Genomic DNA, 20,296 nt, shown 5'->3' with positions numbered 1-20,296 from the left:
CACACACACACACACACACACACACACACACACACACACACACACACACACACACACAAAATTAGGTTAGCTATAAATATTTTTCTTATAACTTTCATGTCGCACGTCTCTCTCTCTCTCTCTCTCTCTCTATGTATCGATCGACTTTCTATCTGTTATCTGTCACACACACACACACACACACACACACACACACACACACACACACACACAGAATCAGACTAGCTATAAATATTTTTCTGATAACTTTCCCACCCCACGACTCTCTCTCTCTCTCTCTCTCTCTCTCTCTTGTGACCTCTCAACGTGTGTGTGTGTGTGTGTGTGTGTGTGTGTGTGTGTGTGTGTGTGTGTGTGTGCGTCTAGCCTAAGTCAAGGTACAGGTATAGTTCATCTGTTTCTCTGTCTCTGTTTATCTTTATCTGTCTATCTCCGTATATCTGTCTCTATCTATCCATCTTTCTGTCTATCTCTGTATATATGTCTGTTAATCATCATCATCATCATCATCACCATCATCATCATCATCATCATCATCATCATCATCATCATCATCATCATCATCATCATCCTGCCTCGTTTTCCCACCTGCAGGTAAGGTACAGAAATCCAGAAAAAGAAAAGATTATGATAGTGGGAGAACTAATCAACAGAATACCCAGTGAAATGGACCGCTCACCCATTTATTCACCATTCAAGCCCCCGGAATCCTGGCTCCTCCTGACAGATACTCCTTTCCACATATAACTTCATATTTATGAGAGTCAGTTTGAAGCGTATCACTGTTAAAAGAAAGGGTGCCAACCTCATACACTTCTCCGTACAAAATTCATCTGCCCAGCTCAATCCCTTGTCATTTCCCTTGTCTCGTCAGCTTCCATACCTCTCTTTCTCACACATCATTTACTGAAGTCGACCATCTATTTTGGCCTACCACGCCTCCTCACATCTTCAGACCTATCCACTCCTACCTTTTTCACCACCCTGTTTATATCCATTCTTTCCATATGACCTTACCAACAAAGTCACACTGTTTAACTCTATCATCCATGTACATTTGCCTCCACATCTTTCGCGAATAACGTTATTCCTTACCTACTTTCTGTACTCCACTCATGTTTCTCAAGAATCTCATCACCACTGCTCCAGATTTTGACCTTTAGTTTTCCTACCACGCCAGAGTCTCATATCCATACATTAGCCTGGGTACTAATACTCCCTCATGCAAGCCTCTCGCAGCTGCCTCGCTCGTGCCTCTTCTCATCAAGGCCTTCATTGCACAATCCACTTCCCTTCCCTGTGCCACTCAACTTTCCCCCTTCTTTGCACATTTACATCTGTTTTTTACCTGTCTCTGTCCCGGATGGGCTCGGGGAAGGGTTTTGTTTTTACTCGGTTTGTCTGTCTTTCTCTCTGTTGACAACTTTACGCGAAAACTACTGGTGCGATTTTGACTAAAATTACAGGGATGATGGGCTATGACCTTCTTATCACTTTATTAAATTTTGGGCCAAATTGGGCCAAGGCCCAGGCTGTAGGCCCCCAAAATATTTTTTATTTATTTTTTCCATACATCCTTTCAAATTAGTCATATCGACATGAAACCAAAGCCTAAATGTGCGTCTTTCAAATCTGCATCCAATAACATGCCTCATTACATCAGGGGGGGGGTCACCCCCAGCTAGCAGTAGGGGGTCAATGTCAGATGGGTCAGGCCTAAAATTTCATATGGGCATAAAATCGTTAATTTTCACCCGATTTACTTCAGATTTGATATGTGACGTCTTTGACTAGATATCCTGTTGTGTTTATACGACAGCACTAAAATGACTGCAAGGGAGGGGATTGATGTGCCCTGCACCTCTTCTTGTTTTCACTGCTCTCAGGGTATGGGTATGGATTGAAACATATCCTCCCATACTAGATTTATGTGGTTCATAAAATTCGCCATGGCGTAGTGATATCAGTGAGTGGCCCCTGTCTAGGAGTCTTGAGTTCGATTCACAGCTAAAGCGTTAAAAACTTTCCACATATGTCCACACATGTAATGTATGGCTCGGCAATATACATACATACACACACACACACACACACACACACACACACACACACACACATATATATATATATATATATATATATATATATATATATATATATATATATATATATATATATATAAATATATATATATCACAACCAACTTCCCTTTAAATGTTTTATTTTTAACTCTCTCTCTCTCTCTCTCTCTCTCTCTCTCTCTCACCCACCTGTGACCGTCAGCGAGTGTGTCACTTTCTGTCTGGCCCAGGTAAGGGTGCACGTATACTTGTCAGCGTCTTGTGGAGTCAGGTTGTTAATGATTAAATTCGTTCCCTCCGTTGCCATCTTGCCGCTCTGCACCACCTGCAATGAGGGTGGCGGGGAGTGGGGGTGGGAGGTGTAGTAAATTAGCTACATGATCAATATTACTATAACCACTAACCAGTTTTCTCATTTTGTTGTAGTGTGTGTGTGTGTGTGTGTGTGTGTGTGTGTGTATTCTGTATAAAATATTTGTAGTTTGATGAAGCTATTTTGTGTGTGTGTGTGTGTGTGTGTGTGTGTGTGTGTGTGTGTGTGTGTGTGTGTGTGTGTGTGTGTGTGTGTGTATTCTGTATAAAATATTTGTAGTTTGATGAAGCTATTTTGTGTGTGTGTGTGTGTGTGTGTGTGTGTGTGTGTGTGTGTGTGTGTGTGTGTGTGTGTGTGTGTGTGTATTCTGTATAAAATATTTGTAGTTTGATGAAGCTATTTTGTGTGTGTGTGTGTGTGTGTGTGTGTGTGTGTGTGTGCATTCTGTATATTACATTTGCAGTTAGATTAACTTATTTGCTTTTCCCATACTGATGCCTGCAGGAAAGATATGTAAAAAATATGTATTCACAAGGAAATTATTATTTGTTCATAAATCAGCTATATAAAACAAGAAAAAATACCATAAAATGAAGAGATTCTCACTAACACATGAACATTACTCTAGAAAAAAAAAATTAGATTAAATACTACATCTCTGATATTTGTAAGTAACTGCTAATCTAGGAAATTTAGGTAGGTTGATTATGTTATTCCTAGCACTTACTCGAGTCATGGCTATCAATATTGTGTTTACTGTGAGAATAAACAGTTTCGGCTCTAGTGTAGGAACCTTTATTCTTGCTGTCGTCAGGCGATTTTATCAAGCTTAGATGGAGTTTTTCGAATTACAGGGGATAGATATGGTCTTAAATACGAGGGGTCTTGTTAAACTGAATTTTAAATAAATCGTGTCGAGATGGAAAGGACTCGAAAACAAGACGTTATCGTATGCTGAATAAACACAATTTTAGTATGCGAGCAGTAGTAATAGTAGCATTAGTAGTAGTAGTAGCAGTAGTAGTAGTACTAGCAACAGTTGTAGTAGTAGCAGTAGAAGTAGTAGTAGTAATAATCGTTGTAGTAGTAGTAGTTGTAGAAGTGGTGGTGGTGTTAGTGGTGGTAATAGTAGTAGTAGTAGTCGCAGTAATGGTGTTGGTGGTAGTAGTAGTAGTAGTAGTAGTAGTAGTATTGCAACACCAGGCAAATCTGAACGTGAATCCTGTGGAGTGCAGGCCTAAGTTACCCTTATTCCACAGTCCACCAACCTTCTTTCGGGGGATAGGGAGGGAACTGAGAGACATTTATATAACAGGGAATACAGCCTGGTCATATTGGTGCCACCACGTGAAGGCGTCCCTCTCCAGCACACAATATGAACAGCTCACGACCCTAAAATAATGGCTATTTCTCGACGTAATCTCAATGACGAAGGAAATTCTTGTGGCCGAGTGACTGAACTGAACAATATACCAGTAGGACGTGACGCAATACTGTGTGTGTGTGTGTGTGTGTGTGTGTGTGTGTGTGTGTGTGTGTGTGTGTGTGTGTGTGTGCTAGGGTGAGATTCTCGAAGAAATTTACAATGGATTTCTTGTTGTAACTTGGATTTATTTATTTATTTATTTATTATTTGCGGTGGGAACGAGAGACAGGAATATTTTACGTTTTCCTTCCATTGTCGTTCCCTCTAAAACAAATATATAAACCAACGATAACTTTCACATCCAAGGTTTATTTATTAATTTATTTATTTAGTTGCATTTTTTGAAGGAACGAGAGATATATGGGATCACTCGGCTCTGTCCTTTACTCGTCTTTCCTGCAATTAAAAAAGAGGAAGAAAGAAAGGGAAAAGAAAATGGGAATATGCAAAACAAAGATAAAAATCACGGTTATTGCATGGGACTGATAGGAAATTGGTTTGTGAATCTGGTGTCTGTTTATTTGCATTGTGGTACGTATATATTGCTACACTGTGATAGGAAGCGTTAGGAGAAACACACTGAGGTGGTTTAGCCATGTGGAGAGGATGGAGAGTGAAGACTGACGAGGAGAGTGTGAGTGAGGTGGAGGGGGGAAGTGGGAGGGAGAGGCCAACAATGAGATGAAGGGATGGAGTGGAGAGGTATCTGAGAGAGGGTGTGTGAGCTGGGAGCAGGGCAGTGAAATGGCGAGGCACAGGGCAACATGGAGGCGATTTGATTTGTGGCCACCCCTTACTGGATTAAGGCGCCTGACAATTGATAGATAGATAGATAAACAGACTTCCATTCACCCGGGCCATTTCTCGCGTATTGTAGGGACCGCTCAGTCAGTGTAATTAGTATCTACCTGCGTCATATATTATTTTCCTTTTCCAAATGCTAAAATCACGCCCACACTAGCAGACTGAGCCGTCCCCTTAACGCATAAGGTAGTGACATGAGTTTCCAGTGTAGCGCTATTTCAGGACCACCTTGTATGTGAGGTGTGGATGGAAGCCTGGTGAATATTGTAGTTTGAGTGATGGAAGTGAAGGCTGTGTACATTTCAACCAATAGGCTACATAATCGTTTATTTATATACACTGGCCTTCAGGGGGTGTATGCTGTGTGTACATTGCCTGAGAGAGAGAGAGAGAGAGAGAGAGAGAGAGTTTCTAGTGCAGCGCTATTTCCAGACCACTCTGCATGTCTCTCCTCACCGGCTGGAACTGCTTAGGGACCACAAGCCGCCTCCTGACGCTGCGGATATGCATAATGATGGTTCCTGTGCCTGCCTCCGGTCCCTTCATCCAAAACACTGACTTGCGACCTGCGGGAGAGAGGGATTAGATGGATGGACGGAGGGATGGATGGATAGACAGGCAGGCAGACAGACAGACAGACAGATAGGTAGGTGGATAGGAAGGTAGACAGACAAGTAAACAGATACATACATAGGTAGACAGACAGGTAGCTAGGCAGGTAGGTAGGTAGACAAATAAACATATAGATAGTAAGTAGACAGATAGATAGATAGATAGGTAGGTAGATATAGACAGGTTGGAAGGTAGATGGAGGGATGGATGGCAGGTAACTGGTGGGATGGAGGAATATTGGTAAGTAGAAAGATAGAGCTGGGTAGGGAGGTAGACAGACAGACGGATAGATAAATAGATAGACAGACAGGCATAGGAAGGTAAGTAAATAAACAGATAGATATATATAGATAAGTGGATGGCTGGTTGGATAGATAAATAGATAGACGCATAAATGAATGAATAACGAGAAGAGAAACACAGACATCACATCAGACACGGACTTGTCGCTTGAAACACGGGGAGAGAGAGAGAGAGAGAGAGAGAGAGAGAGAGAGAGAGAGAGAGAGAGAGAGAATCAACCCTCTTTTGTTACAGTCCCTTCATGCAGAACACTGACTTGCAACCTGGTAAAGTTATGAGCAAAAGTTAGCTGACATTTCTCTGCTGATTTTGGCTTTAGAAGGAATTACATGAACTATATTTATGTGATAGCACTATGAAGCACACATCAAGAGTATGAGAAGGAAGTATACTCTGTCTGGGAGGAGTGAGAAGTATGGAAAGGTTTAGGAAAGATACCGGGCCGTTTGGAGAGGAATGAGAGATATGGAAGGCCAGACACAACGCAGGCAGAGAAGATTGTCAATTAATCTTTGCTCATTGCTGTATTATACAATGGAGAATTATTAATACTTCTGAATCTGTGTGAAATATGAATGGCACCATTTTTTTTTTTCATAGGGTTATCAGTAATTGCAGCTCCGTAGAGGCTGAGAATCGGACCTTTGTTGGTGTAGCATTGGGTACTCAAAATTAATCCAAGCATAACCTGAAGTGTGTGTGTGTGTGTGTGTGTGTGTGTGTGTGTGTGTGTGTGTGTGTGTGTGTGTGTTCCTTGTGTTTGTGTTTATTTATTTATTTATATTTGTGTACGTACCAAGGTTATTGATAACACATGGTAGGGTGACGGACCCCCCCACCTCCCCTTCATATTGCCCTGGGGGGGTTATTATCTGCGGTGGCCTCCCTCTGCCTCGCTGCTGACCCCTAATGCCATCTGTAATAATAATAATAATAAAAATAATAATAATAATAATATTAATAATAATAATAATAATAATAGTGATGGTGATGATGAAGATGATGATGATGGTGATGGCGATGATATGATGATGATAATGATGATGATGATAATAATAATAACAATAATAATAATAATATTAATAATAATAGTAATAAATGTATGGATATATATATAGGAATTTATGAAAATGAAAAATATAAATAGCATGAACACTCAGATTCCCATCCCTTCATTACGAGCGCTCTTTCCTAAACTAATAGGAAATATCTAATTGTATAAAGAATGAAGATTAAAGCATGTCATCGTAGTGAAATGGTCAATGGCCCTTATTCTGGCCATTTATGGAGGCTCCCTAACACTTCTTCCTCAGCGATTTATTTTTGGATATGGCTGGTTAAATATCCTTATGTACGTTATTTATGCAGAGTATGGAAATGTTACAAGGGGTTATTTAACACAGAATATAGCAGTTAGGTATGAGCAAATAAATCGCTTAGGAAAAGGTGTTAGGGGGCTTCTTTAACCTTCTGTAACATATTTCCTGTAGCTCATTGGCAGAAAAAGACAGTGCTACGGCTCTACATCCTTTCCGTTAGCACTTCTTCGTGATTAGCATTGTATTCCAGTGTTAATAATACAACCCAGAATTCAAGATACAGATGTCAGTAGGTCTGGTGAAAGGAGTATACTTAGGGGATTTTACCCGGGATACCTCCAGACGGTTTTATTCAGCTGAGGGTGGTGGTGGCCAGAGGGGTGGAGGGTGATCTGCTGTCCGAAAAGCCGGGGGCTCGATGGCAGGCTTGGGCAGAAGAGAATTTTATGAGATCAATTCTGTGGACATATTCTACTATACTCTGTTCACTTTAACTAGGCGTAAGATTGCCGCCCTTGTACCTTGAATGCTGAACTGTGCCAAGAGTTTACCACTATATAGCCCTAGTCACGAAGAAGTGCTGTAGGAAAGCATGCAGGGCCGTATGGTTGTCTTATTCTGCCATTGAGCCACATGAAATAAGTAGGAAAAGGACGAAACTCTCCAACTAATTGTAGTGCATGAAGAATACTGTCCCAGAAGACCCGCCAGCATGTCATGAACACACCTTCAGTCCTGAATGAGACGGTGGGTATTAGCGCCAAAGTGGTGACGTGTGAAGGTGTTTGGTACGTTGGAGGAGTTTTTTTTTTTTTTTTTTTTTTTTTTTTTTTAATGTGTCCGACTCTGGGCACAGGCTTCACAGCCTGCTCTCAAGGCCCAGTAGTCCTCCTACATGCCATACACCTCCACATGTAACCGTTTCGGCGCTAACACCCACCGTCCATACTGAATACATGCTAGGGCTGTCTCATACAGGACTGGTGTATTGGTATTAGCGGGGGTATTTTTACATGTCGGCGGGTCTTCTGGTAGATCAGTAAAGTCTTATTTTATGAAATTCAAATCCTTCAGCTGTTCCCTGCCCCAGCGGGGATTTGAATCTGGTTCCTGTAGGACTGTAGGCCACCTCTCTACCGATTGAGCCACCGCCTCCCCTGGACCTCAGGGAACGGGCAATCAAGTCTATGCTGCGAATCGGACACACACACACACACACACACACACACACACACACACACACACACACACACACACACACACACACACACACACACACACACACACACACACACACACACACACACACACACATACACACACGAAAGCAGAGACAGGCCATCAGAAAGTTGTTGTTGCATAACCCAGTCCATCTGAACAGGCCCATCAACCGCAAGAAAGCGATGTGTGGTGAACCGATGTTCATTTTCGGTGGAATGCTCCTCACCACACTGAGGTACAGGAAGAGTAAGGAGGTTTGATTCCTGGATGGACGCCGCGACTGAGTCTACACCCAGTTAACGAGGGCCCCATTGTAGGTTCCACATTACCCTGTTATATTTGGTTATATGGCTACCAGCCAGCGTTGTAAATGGTTTCCTGGGTTACATGAAACCAGTTGGCTTGTCACTCAGTGTAGACACTCAAGTGGAAGGAAGAGTAATTATAAGATGACAGGGAAGGAAATTAGTATCCATGCTTAGAAACACGGGTAGAGATACAGGGTCGTATTTTTTTTTTTTTTAACAGATAATGAATGGAGGAAGGAAATACAAAGGGGAAAAAAAATAAGTCCATGTGCCTAAAGGCATCCTTCATTCATAAAATACCCATAACAACTGGACTTGAACTGAAGTGGATCAAATGTTTGTGGGAAACAACTCCCAGGAATCGAACTCCAGAGAGTAGTAGTTCTGGGGATAAATGAATTTTGATAAGCAGAGGTTCTGCATTGCGGGGGAGAGTGTGAATTCATGGGCGCTCCCAGCTGCCCGAGTTTTTCGGGAGAAAATGTGAAGGGGAGGAACAATTGAAGCCAGTTCGTCTGAACACTTACGGCAAAAATATCCATAAAATAATGCGGGAGATTTCCTAACACCTCTTTCATAGCGATTTATTCTGCATATTGTACATCTGTATCCTCTTGTAGGTTGTTGTTGCAAACTACTCTGATATTAAAACTATAGTGGTAGTAGTAGTAGTAGTGGTGGTGGTTACAACCCCAGACTCATCTGAATGTGAACCCAGTGAACTGCAGGCTGACGTTGCCTCTCATGCAGCCCACTGTCTTCCTGTCGAGTAATGGCGTGTAACTGAGGGACGTTCGTATAACCAGACAGTTTCACCTCCCAGTTATATCAGTGCCACCACATGAAGGCATCCCCTTCCAGAACCATGTTAAGATGTAATAGGAAAACAAATCGCTAAGGAAGAGGTATTAAGTAATCTAACCTCTCAGTCTCACTCTCACTCTCGGCTGAATTCTATGGACAGGTGTTAAGGGGAATAAATACTGTTGGAGACGGAACCATGACAAGTTTAATTTCCCCATACCTATGAACAAAATATAAACACACACATGAGACCAAGTGAAACAGGACATAGATAGCATAGGAGGCTTCTTAGCACCTCTTTATCAGCGGTTTATATTACATATTACACCTTGATATTGCATGCTGTTGATGTTACTGTATTTTGCATTAATAACATACAAGATGATACTAACTCGGCCTAATGTGAGAATAAATCTCTGTCACGAATCAATTCGCGACATTTCCTTTTTGTGAGAAGCCACGAACTATTAGTGGAAAACTCACTGTGTATCGCTCAGTTAACCGTTTCTCTCTCCATTTCGGGGTATATTTTTCAAATAATTCGTCACCGTTTTCAAAAAGTGACCGATTTAATGCACGTCACTAAGTGCGCTACTGAGCGATACAATTATTTCTTTATCGTTTGCCTCTGCTTCCCTCAACCGTTAGCCACGCCTTGCGTCCTGCCCATTCAATGTATTTGAATTCAGTCTTGTGTTTGCTGTGACGGAGAAAGGGTCTGTGCTCAGAAGTGGAGAGGTCAGCTAGCACCCCAAGCTCCATTAGTACAGTTAATCCCGGTACTCCCACCTTAGTGGTGATACATAGTATTCATCGACTGGTATTTCTTTTGTGTATTTTGTAGTTTTAAGAGCTTAGTTAAGGTGTTTTTCCTAGGCGTAAGTATTTAGCTTCTGTGTGAGTGAGCGAGTGCGTCTCATTGATTTGATTTGAAATGTAATGTTAAATTTATTTTTGTGATTAATAAATTTAACAGTTCTATTTCTTGAGCTTAATGTAGAGTAAAAATCTTGTTTCATTTCTCCATTATTAAGCTTATTTCCCATATAGCTCCTAGCTTGCATAAACGTTTGCCTTCATAACTGGTACTTAGACCAGTCTTGTATTAACTTAAAATCCGTTGTGCCAGGAGTTAATGCATCAGCAAGAACCTGATGTTATTATTATTAGTATTAGTTATTTATTGTCAGGGGTGATGTAACTTTCTCCAGAGGCTAACAGTACAGTAATTCAGCAATTGTGAGTAATTAGTCTCTGCTGTGTACTGTTGAGAAAGTTTATAAACTCTCGTTCTTAGAGAATCTTAGCAAATCAGCGTAAAGTAATCGTTGCTTGATGTAGCAAGACAATCATTGTCTCTGCTCTTCAATATTATTGAATATTATTATCAATTTAAATAATATTTAAACCATTTATTTCAAAATTACCGTGATATTATAAAAACCCCGTGACAATTGGCGACCTCATTCCAGGATATTAACTCCTAGCTCTAAAGCTATTCACGAGATAGTGCTCACTCATTCATATTTAGGTATTTATCATTAAAGTTTATAGGCACAAGCTTACTGGTGTTTACCCTTAATTTAGCAAGTGAATTTTGCTTTATTAATCAATAGAATACTTAACTCTAGTTTATTTTTGGTAACGCCAGACGATTTTATTCGCTCCTGGGAAGTCGCTGTACCCATTGTGTTTATTATTGAGTCTTCCCAGTCATTTACATTTTTGATTTATTCTTTGCCAGTTAACTAGATAAGACTGGTCACCACTAGCTTGTGTCTGTATTCTTTACTTGTGTTTATTAGTATTCGTCGCTAAGCAGTCAGTGCTCAATTTCGGTTACTTAGTAAATTGAGCTAGCATCATGGCTACAGCTGTATATGTACAGGAAGCCAAAGATATTGGTCTCACAGACCCAGAGAAAATACAGAGTTACGTTCTCTCACGGTTCAATTACGAGCAAGAACGTGAGAAAGATGCTCGTGAAGAGCGTAGGATTCAGCGCGAATGCGAGCGAGAACAGCGCGAACACGAGCAGAAACAACGCGAGCTCGAGTTAGAAAAAGAGCGAGAACAGCGCGAACACGAGCAGAAACAACGCGAGCTCGAGTTAGAAAAAGAGCGAGAACAGCGCGAACACGAGCGAGAACAGCGCGAATACGAGCGTGAACAACGAGACAAAGAACGAGAACATGAACTTGAAGTGCTGAAGCTCAAGCGAGATTCCTTGGCTTCAGACACGTCTGGTGCAGTTGGTCAAAGCTCCACGAGCGTTCTCCCTGCACATGTCCTGGCGACCCCACGCATCAAGCTTCCTTCATACAAGGAAAGGAGCGAATCGAGCCGTACATAGCTCGTTTTGAGGACATGGCAGACTTATATCAACTGGATGAGGCAGCTAAGCGGCTTCAGTTTCTTAGCCTCATTTGAGGGCCCTGCCCTCGATATTCTCCACAGAATTCGTGGAGACAATCTCACATATGAGATGATGAAAGCTGCACTCATTAAGGCGTATGGTCTCACAGTAGACGACGCCAAAGTTCAGTTCATGCGAGCTCGTCTCCAAGACAAGGAGACAGCTGTTCAGTTCCTTGATCGTCTCACAGCTTACTTAAATGAGTGGATGGAGAAAGATGAAACTCCTTCCACGCGTGAGGGGATAATTGACCTTATGCTGCGTACACAGCTAGAGAGGTCGTGGCCTGCTGAGCTCATAGCACAGCTTAAGATCTGCCAGGTGAAAGATGCCAGCCAAATGGCAGAGAAGGCTGACGCATTCTTACTGCATACGGGTATCAAGCTCGTAAGCAAAACACCTGGAGCAGAAAAGATACTGCCAAGTCTGGGAAGCCGTCTCAGACTGAATCCCAGCACCAAGGCCGTTCTCAGAGTAATGGTCAAGGTCCAAAACCGCAGTGGAAGGACCAGGGGCAAAACACTCAGAAACCTGAGTGGAAGCGGTACAACAAGTACCCTAACCAGCAGCAGTATCAGCCACGCAACCGACCGTCGGGACAAACTTTTCCACCACCAGCTCAAAAGAGGCAGGAAGCGAATGCAGCCTTCATTCCTCAGCAGCAGCCTGGTGGTCACGTCCCTACCAGTGTGGGTACTTCCCCACAGTTCACAAGTCCCACAGTGACAGTGAACCCCCCTCCACAGATGGCCAATGTTCCATCTTCCCAATATAAATCTCAAGGCACAATGTTTGCCACATCAGTTCAGCAGCCTCATGAGTGGCTAGCTGCTTCCTCCACAGGCCCTCCCACAGGTGACAGTACCTTCCTTGTTCAGCCAGGGTTTGTGGGAGGCATTCCTGTGAAGGTCCTGAGAGACAATGGTTCCTCAGGTTGCTCTGTTAAGCAGAGTTTAGTTCGGCCTGAGCAGTATACAGGTCGACAGATCCATGCAAGCCTTATTGATGGATCAGTGAGATTGTTCCCTGAGGCATGTATCCAGGTGGCATCTCCATTTTATACTGGTATGACACTTGCAGTTGTCATGCCAGAGCCTCTATTTGACTTGATAGTAGGCAATATTCAAGGAGCCAAGGATAGTTGCTCCGATGATGGCGCCACTCAGACTTCGGCTGCTGCGGTAACACGAGCCATGGCTGAGGCTCCAGATTGTGTCACCCCAGTGATCATTGAATCGCCGCAAGATCTGATGTGTAGTCAACTTGTTGTACAAGAACAACATTCTGACCCGACACTTGCTACCGTGCGGAACAGACAAAAGGGTCGAGTGATAAAGTATTCACGGGGAGGTCGAGCCAAGTTCCTTCGTAAACAAGGACGGCTCTACCGTGAGTCACGAACACCCGAGGGCGAGGTTCGACTGCAGTTTGTCGTTCCCGCCAAGTACCGCCTAGCAGTGTTACAATGGGGTCATTGTTCAGTCTCAGGAGGTCACATGGGCAAAAGGAAGACCCAGGGCCGTATCCGAGCTGACTTTTTCTGGCCAGGGATGGGACGAGACATAGATAGTTTTGTCCGTTCCTGCAGTGTGTGCCAAAGTATCACCACTAATCAGGGACATGCCCTTCCTGTGCCATTCATAACCACACCTGTAATCTCTGAGCCAGTTGAGAGACAGGGTAGTGGTGAAGTGGGTGCAGACCTGACGTCTCGCCCATTGGCCCCACAGGACACATTATGTCCAGGGCCTGTACATACATGTTATGTACCTTAAGTTAAGGGGAAAGTTGAGAGGCGACTTGAGGCTATGGAAGACCCAAGTTTGCATAAGGATTCTCAGCTTCCCGGTACTAATAGAAGTACTGTAGGTTAAGGGGGAAGTTCGAGAGAGAACTCCGCAGTGGCGACTTGAGGCTATGGAAGACCCAAGTTTGCACAAGGATTCTCAGCTTCCCGATACTAATATAAGTATTGTAGGTTAAGGGGGAAGTTGAGAGGCGACTTGAGGCTATGGAAGACCCAAGTTTGCATAAGGATTCTCAGCTTCCCGGTACTAATATATGTACCGTAGGTTAAGGGGAAGTTGAGAGGCGACTTGAGGCTATGGAAGACCCAAGTTTGCAGAAGGATTCTCAGCTTCCCGGTACTAATAGAAGTATTGTATTGTAGGTTAAGGGGGAAGTGAGAACTCTGCAGAGGCGACTTGAGGCTATGGAAGACCCAAGTTTGCACAAGGTTTCTCAGCTCTCCGATATTAATATAAGTACTGTAGGTTGAGGCACAGGTTGAGGACCCGTGTGCGGTTCGAGGCTATGGAAGACCCGAGATTGCACAGGGATTCTCAACTTGCCGACCATAATCGTGTGCTATAATTAATGGCGACCTCGAATGTACGTCGTAGCACTGACTGCTAGGCAGAGAGAGTAATTGTAACATAATAAGAATTTTGTCTCATTGACACTTTTGATGCTCCACCTTAATTGGTTTTGCAGGTTCAGCAATGGGTGTAGCAGTTTTGCTGTGCGGGCCAGCTGATCGTCTGCCGCACGCTGCCGCCTCTTCTCTGCCTTCGTCGTCGCCATATTGTTATTTACTGTGTCATTTTACACGTAGGTACAGTTACACTACAACTGTCACACCTACACCGTGTATTACATACACCACACTACACAACAATTAGTTGTCAGTGTAAATGTAGCGACTTTTCGCTCAGTTTGACCTGAGTACAGGATTTTCACCGTCGTCACGGAGTTTTTCCCTCAAGCTTGCTTCTATTAACGTAAATACGAGGTTTTTTCGCTCACTGGCGACTGCGACATACTCCTGTAGCAGGATAGCACACACACCACAGTGTGAATCTTGTGTGACTGAGTTAGGATTTATATGTATGTATATTGAAATCTTTCTTCTGAAGGAAGAAAGATTTAATTTTCATGGGGCGTAATGTCACGAATCAATTCGCGACATTTCCTTTTTGTGAGAAGCCACGAACTATTAGTGGAAAACTCACTGTGTATCGCTCAGTTAACCGTTTCTCTCTCCATTTCGGGGTATATTTTTCAAATAATTCGTCACCGTTTTCAAAAAGTGACCGATTTAATGCACGTCACTAAGTGCGCTACTGAGCGATACAATTATTTCTTTATCGTTTGCCTCTGCTTCCCTCAACCGTTAGCCACGCCTTGCGTCCTGCCCATTCAATGTATTTGAATTCAGTCTTGTGTTTGCTGTGACGGAGAAAGGGTCTGTGCTCAGAAGTGGAGAGGTCAGCTAGCACCCCAAGCTCCATTAGTACAGTTAATCCCGGTACTCCCACCTTAGTGGTGATACATAGTATTCATCGACTGGTATTTCTTTTGTGTATTTTGTAGTTTTAAGAGCTTAGTTAAGGTGTTTTTCCTAGGCGTAAGTATTTAGCTTCTGTGTGAGTGAGCGAGTGTCTCATTGATTTGATTTGAAATGTAATGTTAAATTTATTTTTGTGATTAATAAATTTAACAGTTCTATTTCTTGAGCTTAATGTAGAGTAAAAATCTTGTTTCATTTCTCCATTATTAAGCTTATTTCCCATATAGCTCCTAGCTTGCATAAACGTTTGCCTTCATAACTGGTACTTAGACCAGTCTTGTATTAACTTAAAATCCGTTGTGCCAGGAGTTAATGCATCAGCAAGAACCTGATGTTATTATTATTAGTATTAGTTATTTATTGTCAGGGGTGATGTAACTTTCTCCAGAGGCTAACAGTACAGTAATTCAGCAATTGTGAGTAATTAGTCTCTGCTGTGTACTGTTGAGAAAGTTTATAAACTCTCGTTCTTAGAGAATCTTAGCAAATCAGCGTAAAGTAATCGTTGCTTGATGTAGCAAGACAATCATTGTCTCTGCTCTTCAATATTATTGAATATTATTATCAATTTAAATAATATTTAAACCATTTATTTCAAAATTACCGTGATATTATAAAAACCCCGTGACAATCTCTAAGGAATAAGTGTTAGAAATCTCGGACGCCACGACCCAGAAACACATATGGGTTTGGTAGCCCGCCAGCAAACCTCGTTTCACTAGGCTACGACTCGTGAGAATGTAAACAAAACAAAACAGCTGGCGCGGGATGTAGGAAGAACTGGGTTGTGTCTCATTACTATTTATAAGGCGCAAATACCACCACTACATCACTATACAGTACTATCTTGGCATAAAACTGATATCTGTCCGTCCTCAATGCTCCATTGCAACTCGGAATAGTAGATTATGATGCTAATTTAGTCTTATTATGCCATACAATTACCCGACTGCAAAATTAAAATTTTGGCCAAGGTGAAAAAAAAAAAAAAACTACATCACAGCACCTTTATAACATCACTAATACCACATCATACCACAGCATCCCTACACACGACTATTGCGCATTTGTTGTAGTTTTTATTTATTATTTTTTATGTGCTCTACTCTGGGCATAGGCTTCACAGCCTGCTCCCAAGGTCCAGTAGTCCTCCTACATATCATTCACCTCTACATGTCACCACTTCGGCGCTAACACCCACCGTCCATACAGGACTGGTGTGTTGGTCTTAGCTGGGGTATTTTTACATGTCGGCGGGTCTTCTGGTAGATCGGTGAAGTCTGCTTTGCAGGAAATTCAAATCCTTAAACTGTTCCCTACCTCAGCGGGGATTTGAACCTGGGTCCGGTAGGACCGCAGGCCACCTCTCTACCCATTGAGCCACCGCCTCCCCCAAATGAACCCTAACCCTTTTCTATTCAGTCGAAAGCAAGTGTAGATTGGAGGTTTAACGACTACTGTATAGCTCGTTTGTTCTAACCTGACAAAGAACTTTAACCCCTTTCAGCTCTATTGATGAAAAAAATATAACTTAGCTTGAAGGGTGGCTTTGACTAATAGTCAAGGAGACTGATTCCTTCATCATATTTTATGTTCATCGAATCGCAACATAGATTTCGAGTTGTGGGAGTAGCCTAGTTCCTTCAGGTGATAAACAAATCTACTTTACCACATCACTACATGCGGCAACACCACTACCACATCACTTCATGCAATTACACCACTACCACATCACCACATCCAACCACACCACTACCACATCACCACATCCAACCACACCACTACCACATCACTACATGCAGCTACACCACTACCACATCACTACATGCAACCACTACACCTCTACATCACTACATACAACCACAGCACTACCACATCACTACATGCAACCACACCACTACCACATCACTACATGCAACCACACCACAACATCACTACATGCAGCCACACCACTACCACATCACTACATCCAACCACACCACAACCACAGCACTACTTCCAACCACACCACTACCACATCACTACATCCAACCACACCACTACCATAAAGAAGATCAACATTACCACACTACCATACATGCAATCACACGAGTACCACTACACTACACACCATCGCCGCACAACAACCACATAGCACATTCAGACACTTAGTACATACCACAATACATCCAAGACACATTATGGCACCATACCAATAACACATCACCACCACAACATAATACCACAAATACTACCACACCACAACCACACGTGATTACCCAAACACTACAGCAGTAAAGTATATGACACCTCATAACTACTACAGCACATTATCACACAACTACCACATTAATACCATAGGCAGTACATGCAGGTACATCACCACTACACAGCATTACCACACCACTACCACAACGCGTTTCACCACATCACCACACTACACAGCATTACCATACCACTGCCACAGCGCAGGTCCACCACACCAGCACATCACCACACCACATCACTATCACCATCACACCATCAATCACACCATACCACACCACACTACCACAACACCACCCCACCATCACCACCAATTTATTACATCAACCACCACACTACCACGTCACTGCGTCACCACAACACCACAACATCACACACCGCACCACACCACACTACAACAACTCACACCACACCACATCACAACAACTCACAACACCACACCACACCAAAACAACTCACAACACCACACCGCACCACAACTCACAACACCACACCATTCCAACACCGCACATCACAAACTATACCACCATAAATCACACACCACATGATCACAACACCACATATCACACACTACATTCTTCTATAAAACCACACCACTACACCACTACCATAGCACACCACTCCACAATACCACTACACCACTACCACACCACACCACTCCACAATACCACTACACCACTACCATAGCACACCACTCCACAATACCACTACACCACTACCACAGCACACCACTCCACAATACCACTACACCACTACCACACCACACCACTCCACAATACCACTACACCACTACCACTCCACAATACCACTACACCACTACCACTCCACAATACCACTACACCACTACCACACCACACCACTCCACAATACCACTACACCACTACCACACCACACCACTCCACAATACCACTACACCACTACCATAGCACACCACTTCACAATACCACTACACCACTACCACAGCACACCACTCCACAATACCACTACACCACTACCACAGCACACCACTCCACAATACCACTACACCACTACCACAGCACACCACTCCACAATACCACTACACCACTACCACAGCACACCACTCCACAATACCACTACACCACTACCATAGCACACCACTCCACAATACCACTACACCACTACCACAGCACACCACTCCACAATACCACTACACCACTACCATAGCACACCACTCCACAATACCACTACACCATACCACACCACACCACTCCACAATACCACTACACCACTACCACACCACACCACTCCACAATACCACTACACCACTACCACACCACACCACTCCACAATACCACTACACCACTACCACACCACACGCCACTCCACAATACCACTACACCACTACCACACCACACCACTCCACAATACCACTACACCACTACCACACCACACCACTCCACAATACCACTACACCACTACCACAGCACACCACTCCACAATACCACTACACCACTACCACACCACACCACTCCACAATACCACTACACCACTACCACACCACACCACTCCACAATACCACTACACCACTACCACAGCACACCACTCCACAATACCACTACACCACTACCACACCACACCACTCCACAATACCACTACACCACTACTACAGCACACCACTCCACAATACCACTACACCACTACCACACCACACCACTCCACAATACCACTACACCACTTACCGCACAAAACCAAGATCCCCAGACATATCGTTAACCAAAGCCTCATCATATTTCCTGGAACGTCTCAGGTCACGTCACTTAACAACTCTACACTTCCTTTTGTCCTTCTCTAACTAGCCTGTAACTTTCTTTTCCTGTAATAATTTTGTCTTGGCTTGAGGGAAAGACAATAGTTGGGTTTTATTTTATTATTTATTTTATCTATTTATTTAGTGTTGTATCTAGTTTCGCTTTGCTTTATTTTTTGTTGCTAGTCTAAGTTTCAGTTTGTTTAGTTTGCGTTTTTTTTTTTTTAATTTTGTTTGTGTTGCGTTTTGTATTACCAGCAAGTGTTTTTTTCTTTTCTGCTGTGACTTCTTTTTCTATATACACTTTCTAGTGGGAAGGATTTTTTTTGGGGGGTTTACCTTGTATTATTTGCAATTTATATCTTTCGTTTTGTTGTGGTATCCTTTATTTTCGTGTATTTTTTTCTTTTTTACACTGTTTATGGTTATATTTCCTTTAGTCTGTCAGAGTTTCCGGAAATAATGATTTGTTATGCTTTCATTTTCTTACTGTCTTTTTCTTTATCGTGCTTTCCTTTATCTTTGGTCCTTTCTCCTTTGTATAGTTTGTCCTTTCGTGTGCATGGTTCGTTTTTCTTTTCGTGTCTCAAGTACTCATCTTCAAGTGGTGCCCTTTCCTTACCCACCACAGTCGCCACCACACTGAGCTGGCCAGGCGGCGGTGGGGAGGCACCAAAACACACGAGTATTTTAGATTTCCTTGTAGCTGAGCCAACAGTGGTGCTGTCCTTGCCGCTAAATCCCTTGAATCCCGTGGCTTTTTTTTTTCTTCTAATTCCTACAACCCTCACACGATTTTATTACTCGTACCCCCCTCCAAAGAATTTGGACGGAGGTTAATGTATTCACCCGTGTCTGTTTGTCTGTACAGGATAGGGAGGTTAATGTATTCACCAGTGTCTGTTGGTATGTATACAGGATATCTCAGAAAGTTTTTATCGGATTTAAATTGGACAGGTGGGCAGTGGGTCAGATAAGGTGGATCTGGATCCGGATGCAGGAATATATCATAAATTTTATTGGCGTTGACGGAGGTATGCGCTGTCTGAGAATGTGTAACAGGGCGGATAAAGACCGTAAAATTATCTGACAAGGGAAAGCATAAAAGTATTGGTCTGGGACTGATAGGAAAGAGGCATTGCAGCAATGAATTATAAACTGCATTGACGTTGGCGGAGGTATGCGCTGTCTGATGGTTTTGTATGTCTGTTAAGGAGTGTTTTTTTTTTTGTTTGTTATTAAAGGTATAGATAACCTTCATTAACCCCTTTCTATACGAGAGGTGTATGCTAACTTAATTTAATCCATCCGGAGGTGGCAACAATAAA

At 42.9% G+C, this 20,296-nt stretch overlaps 1 protein-coding gene across 2 annotated transcripts in view; it reads right to left on the bottom strand.

Moving 5' to 3' along the window:
* Positions 1–19,596, bottom strand: part of LOC145418567 (protein amalgam-like) — a 36,327-nt gene extending 16,731 nt beyond the window's left edge. Inside the window, exons 1-4 of one of the 2 annotated variants that reach the window (XM_080286934.1) lie at positions 18,901–19,596; positions 6,336–6,455; positions 5,081–5,190; positions 2,271–2,406 (exon numbers count right to left, since the gene is read on the bottom strand). In XM_080286934.1, coding sequence (XP_080143060.1) covers positions 2,271–2,406; positions 5,081–5,190; positions 6,336–6,455; positions 18,901–18,949 — 415 coding nt within the window. In that variant the 5' untranslated portion in view covers positions 18,950–19,596. The remainder of the gene's footprint in view (positions 1–2,270; positions 2,407–5,080; positions 5,191–6,335; positions 6,456–18,900) is intronic. The other variant, XM_080286935.1, reaches the window with a different exon arrangement.
* Between the last annotated feature and the right edge of the window lie 700 nt (positions 19,597–20,296).

The sequence above is a fragment of the Coenobita brevimanus genome, chromosome 115, assembly GCF_032717465.1.
Source record: "Coenobita brevimanus isolate Jiangsu-jjx chromosome 115, ASM3271746v2, whole genome shotgun sequence".
NCBI lineage: Eukaryota > Metazoa > Arthropoda > Malacostraca > Decapoda > Coenobitidae > Coenobita > Coenobita brevimanus.
Note: the sequence above shows the minus strand (reverse complement) of the source record. Positions and strands in the feature narration are given on the sequence as shown.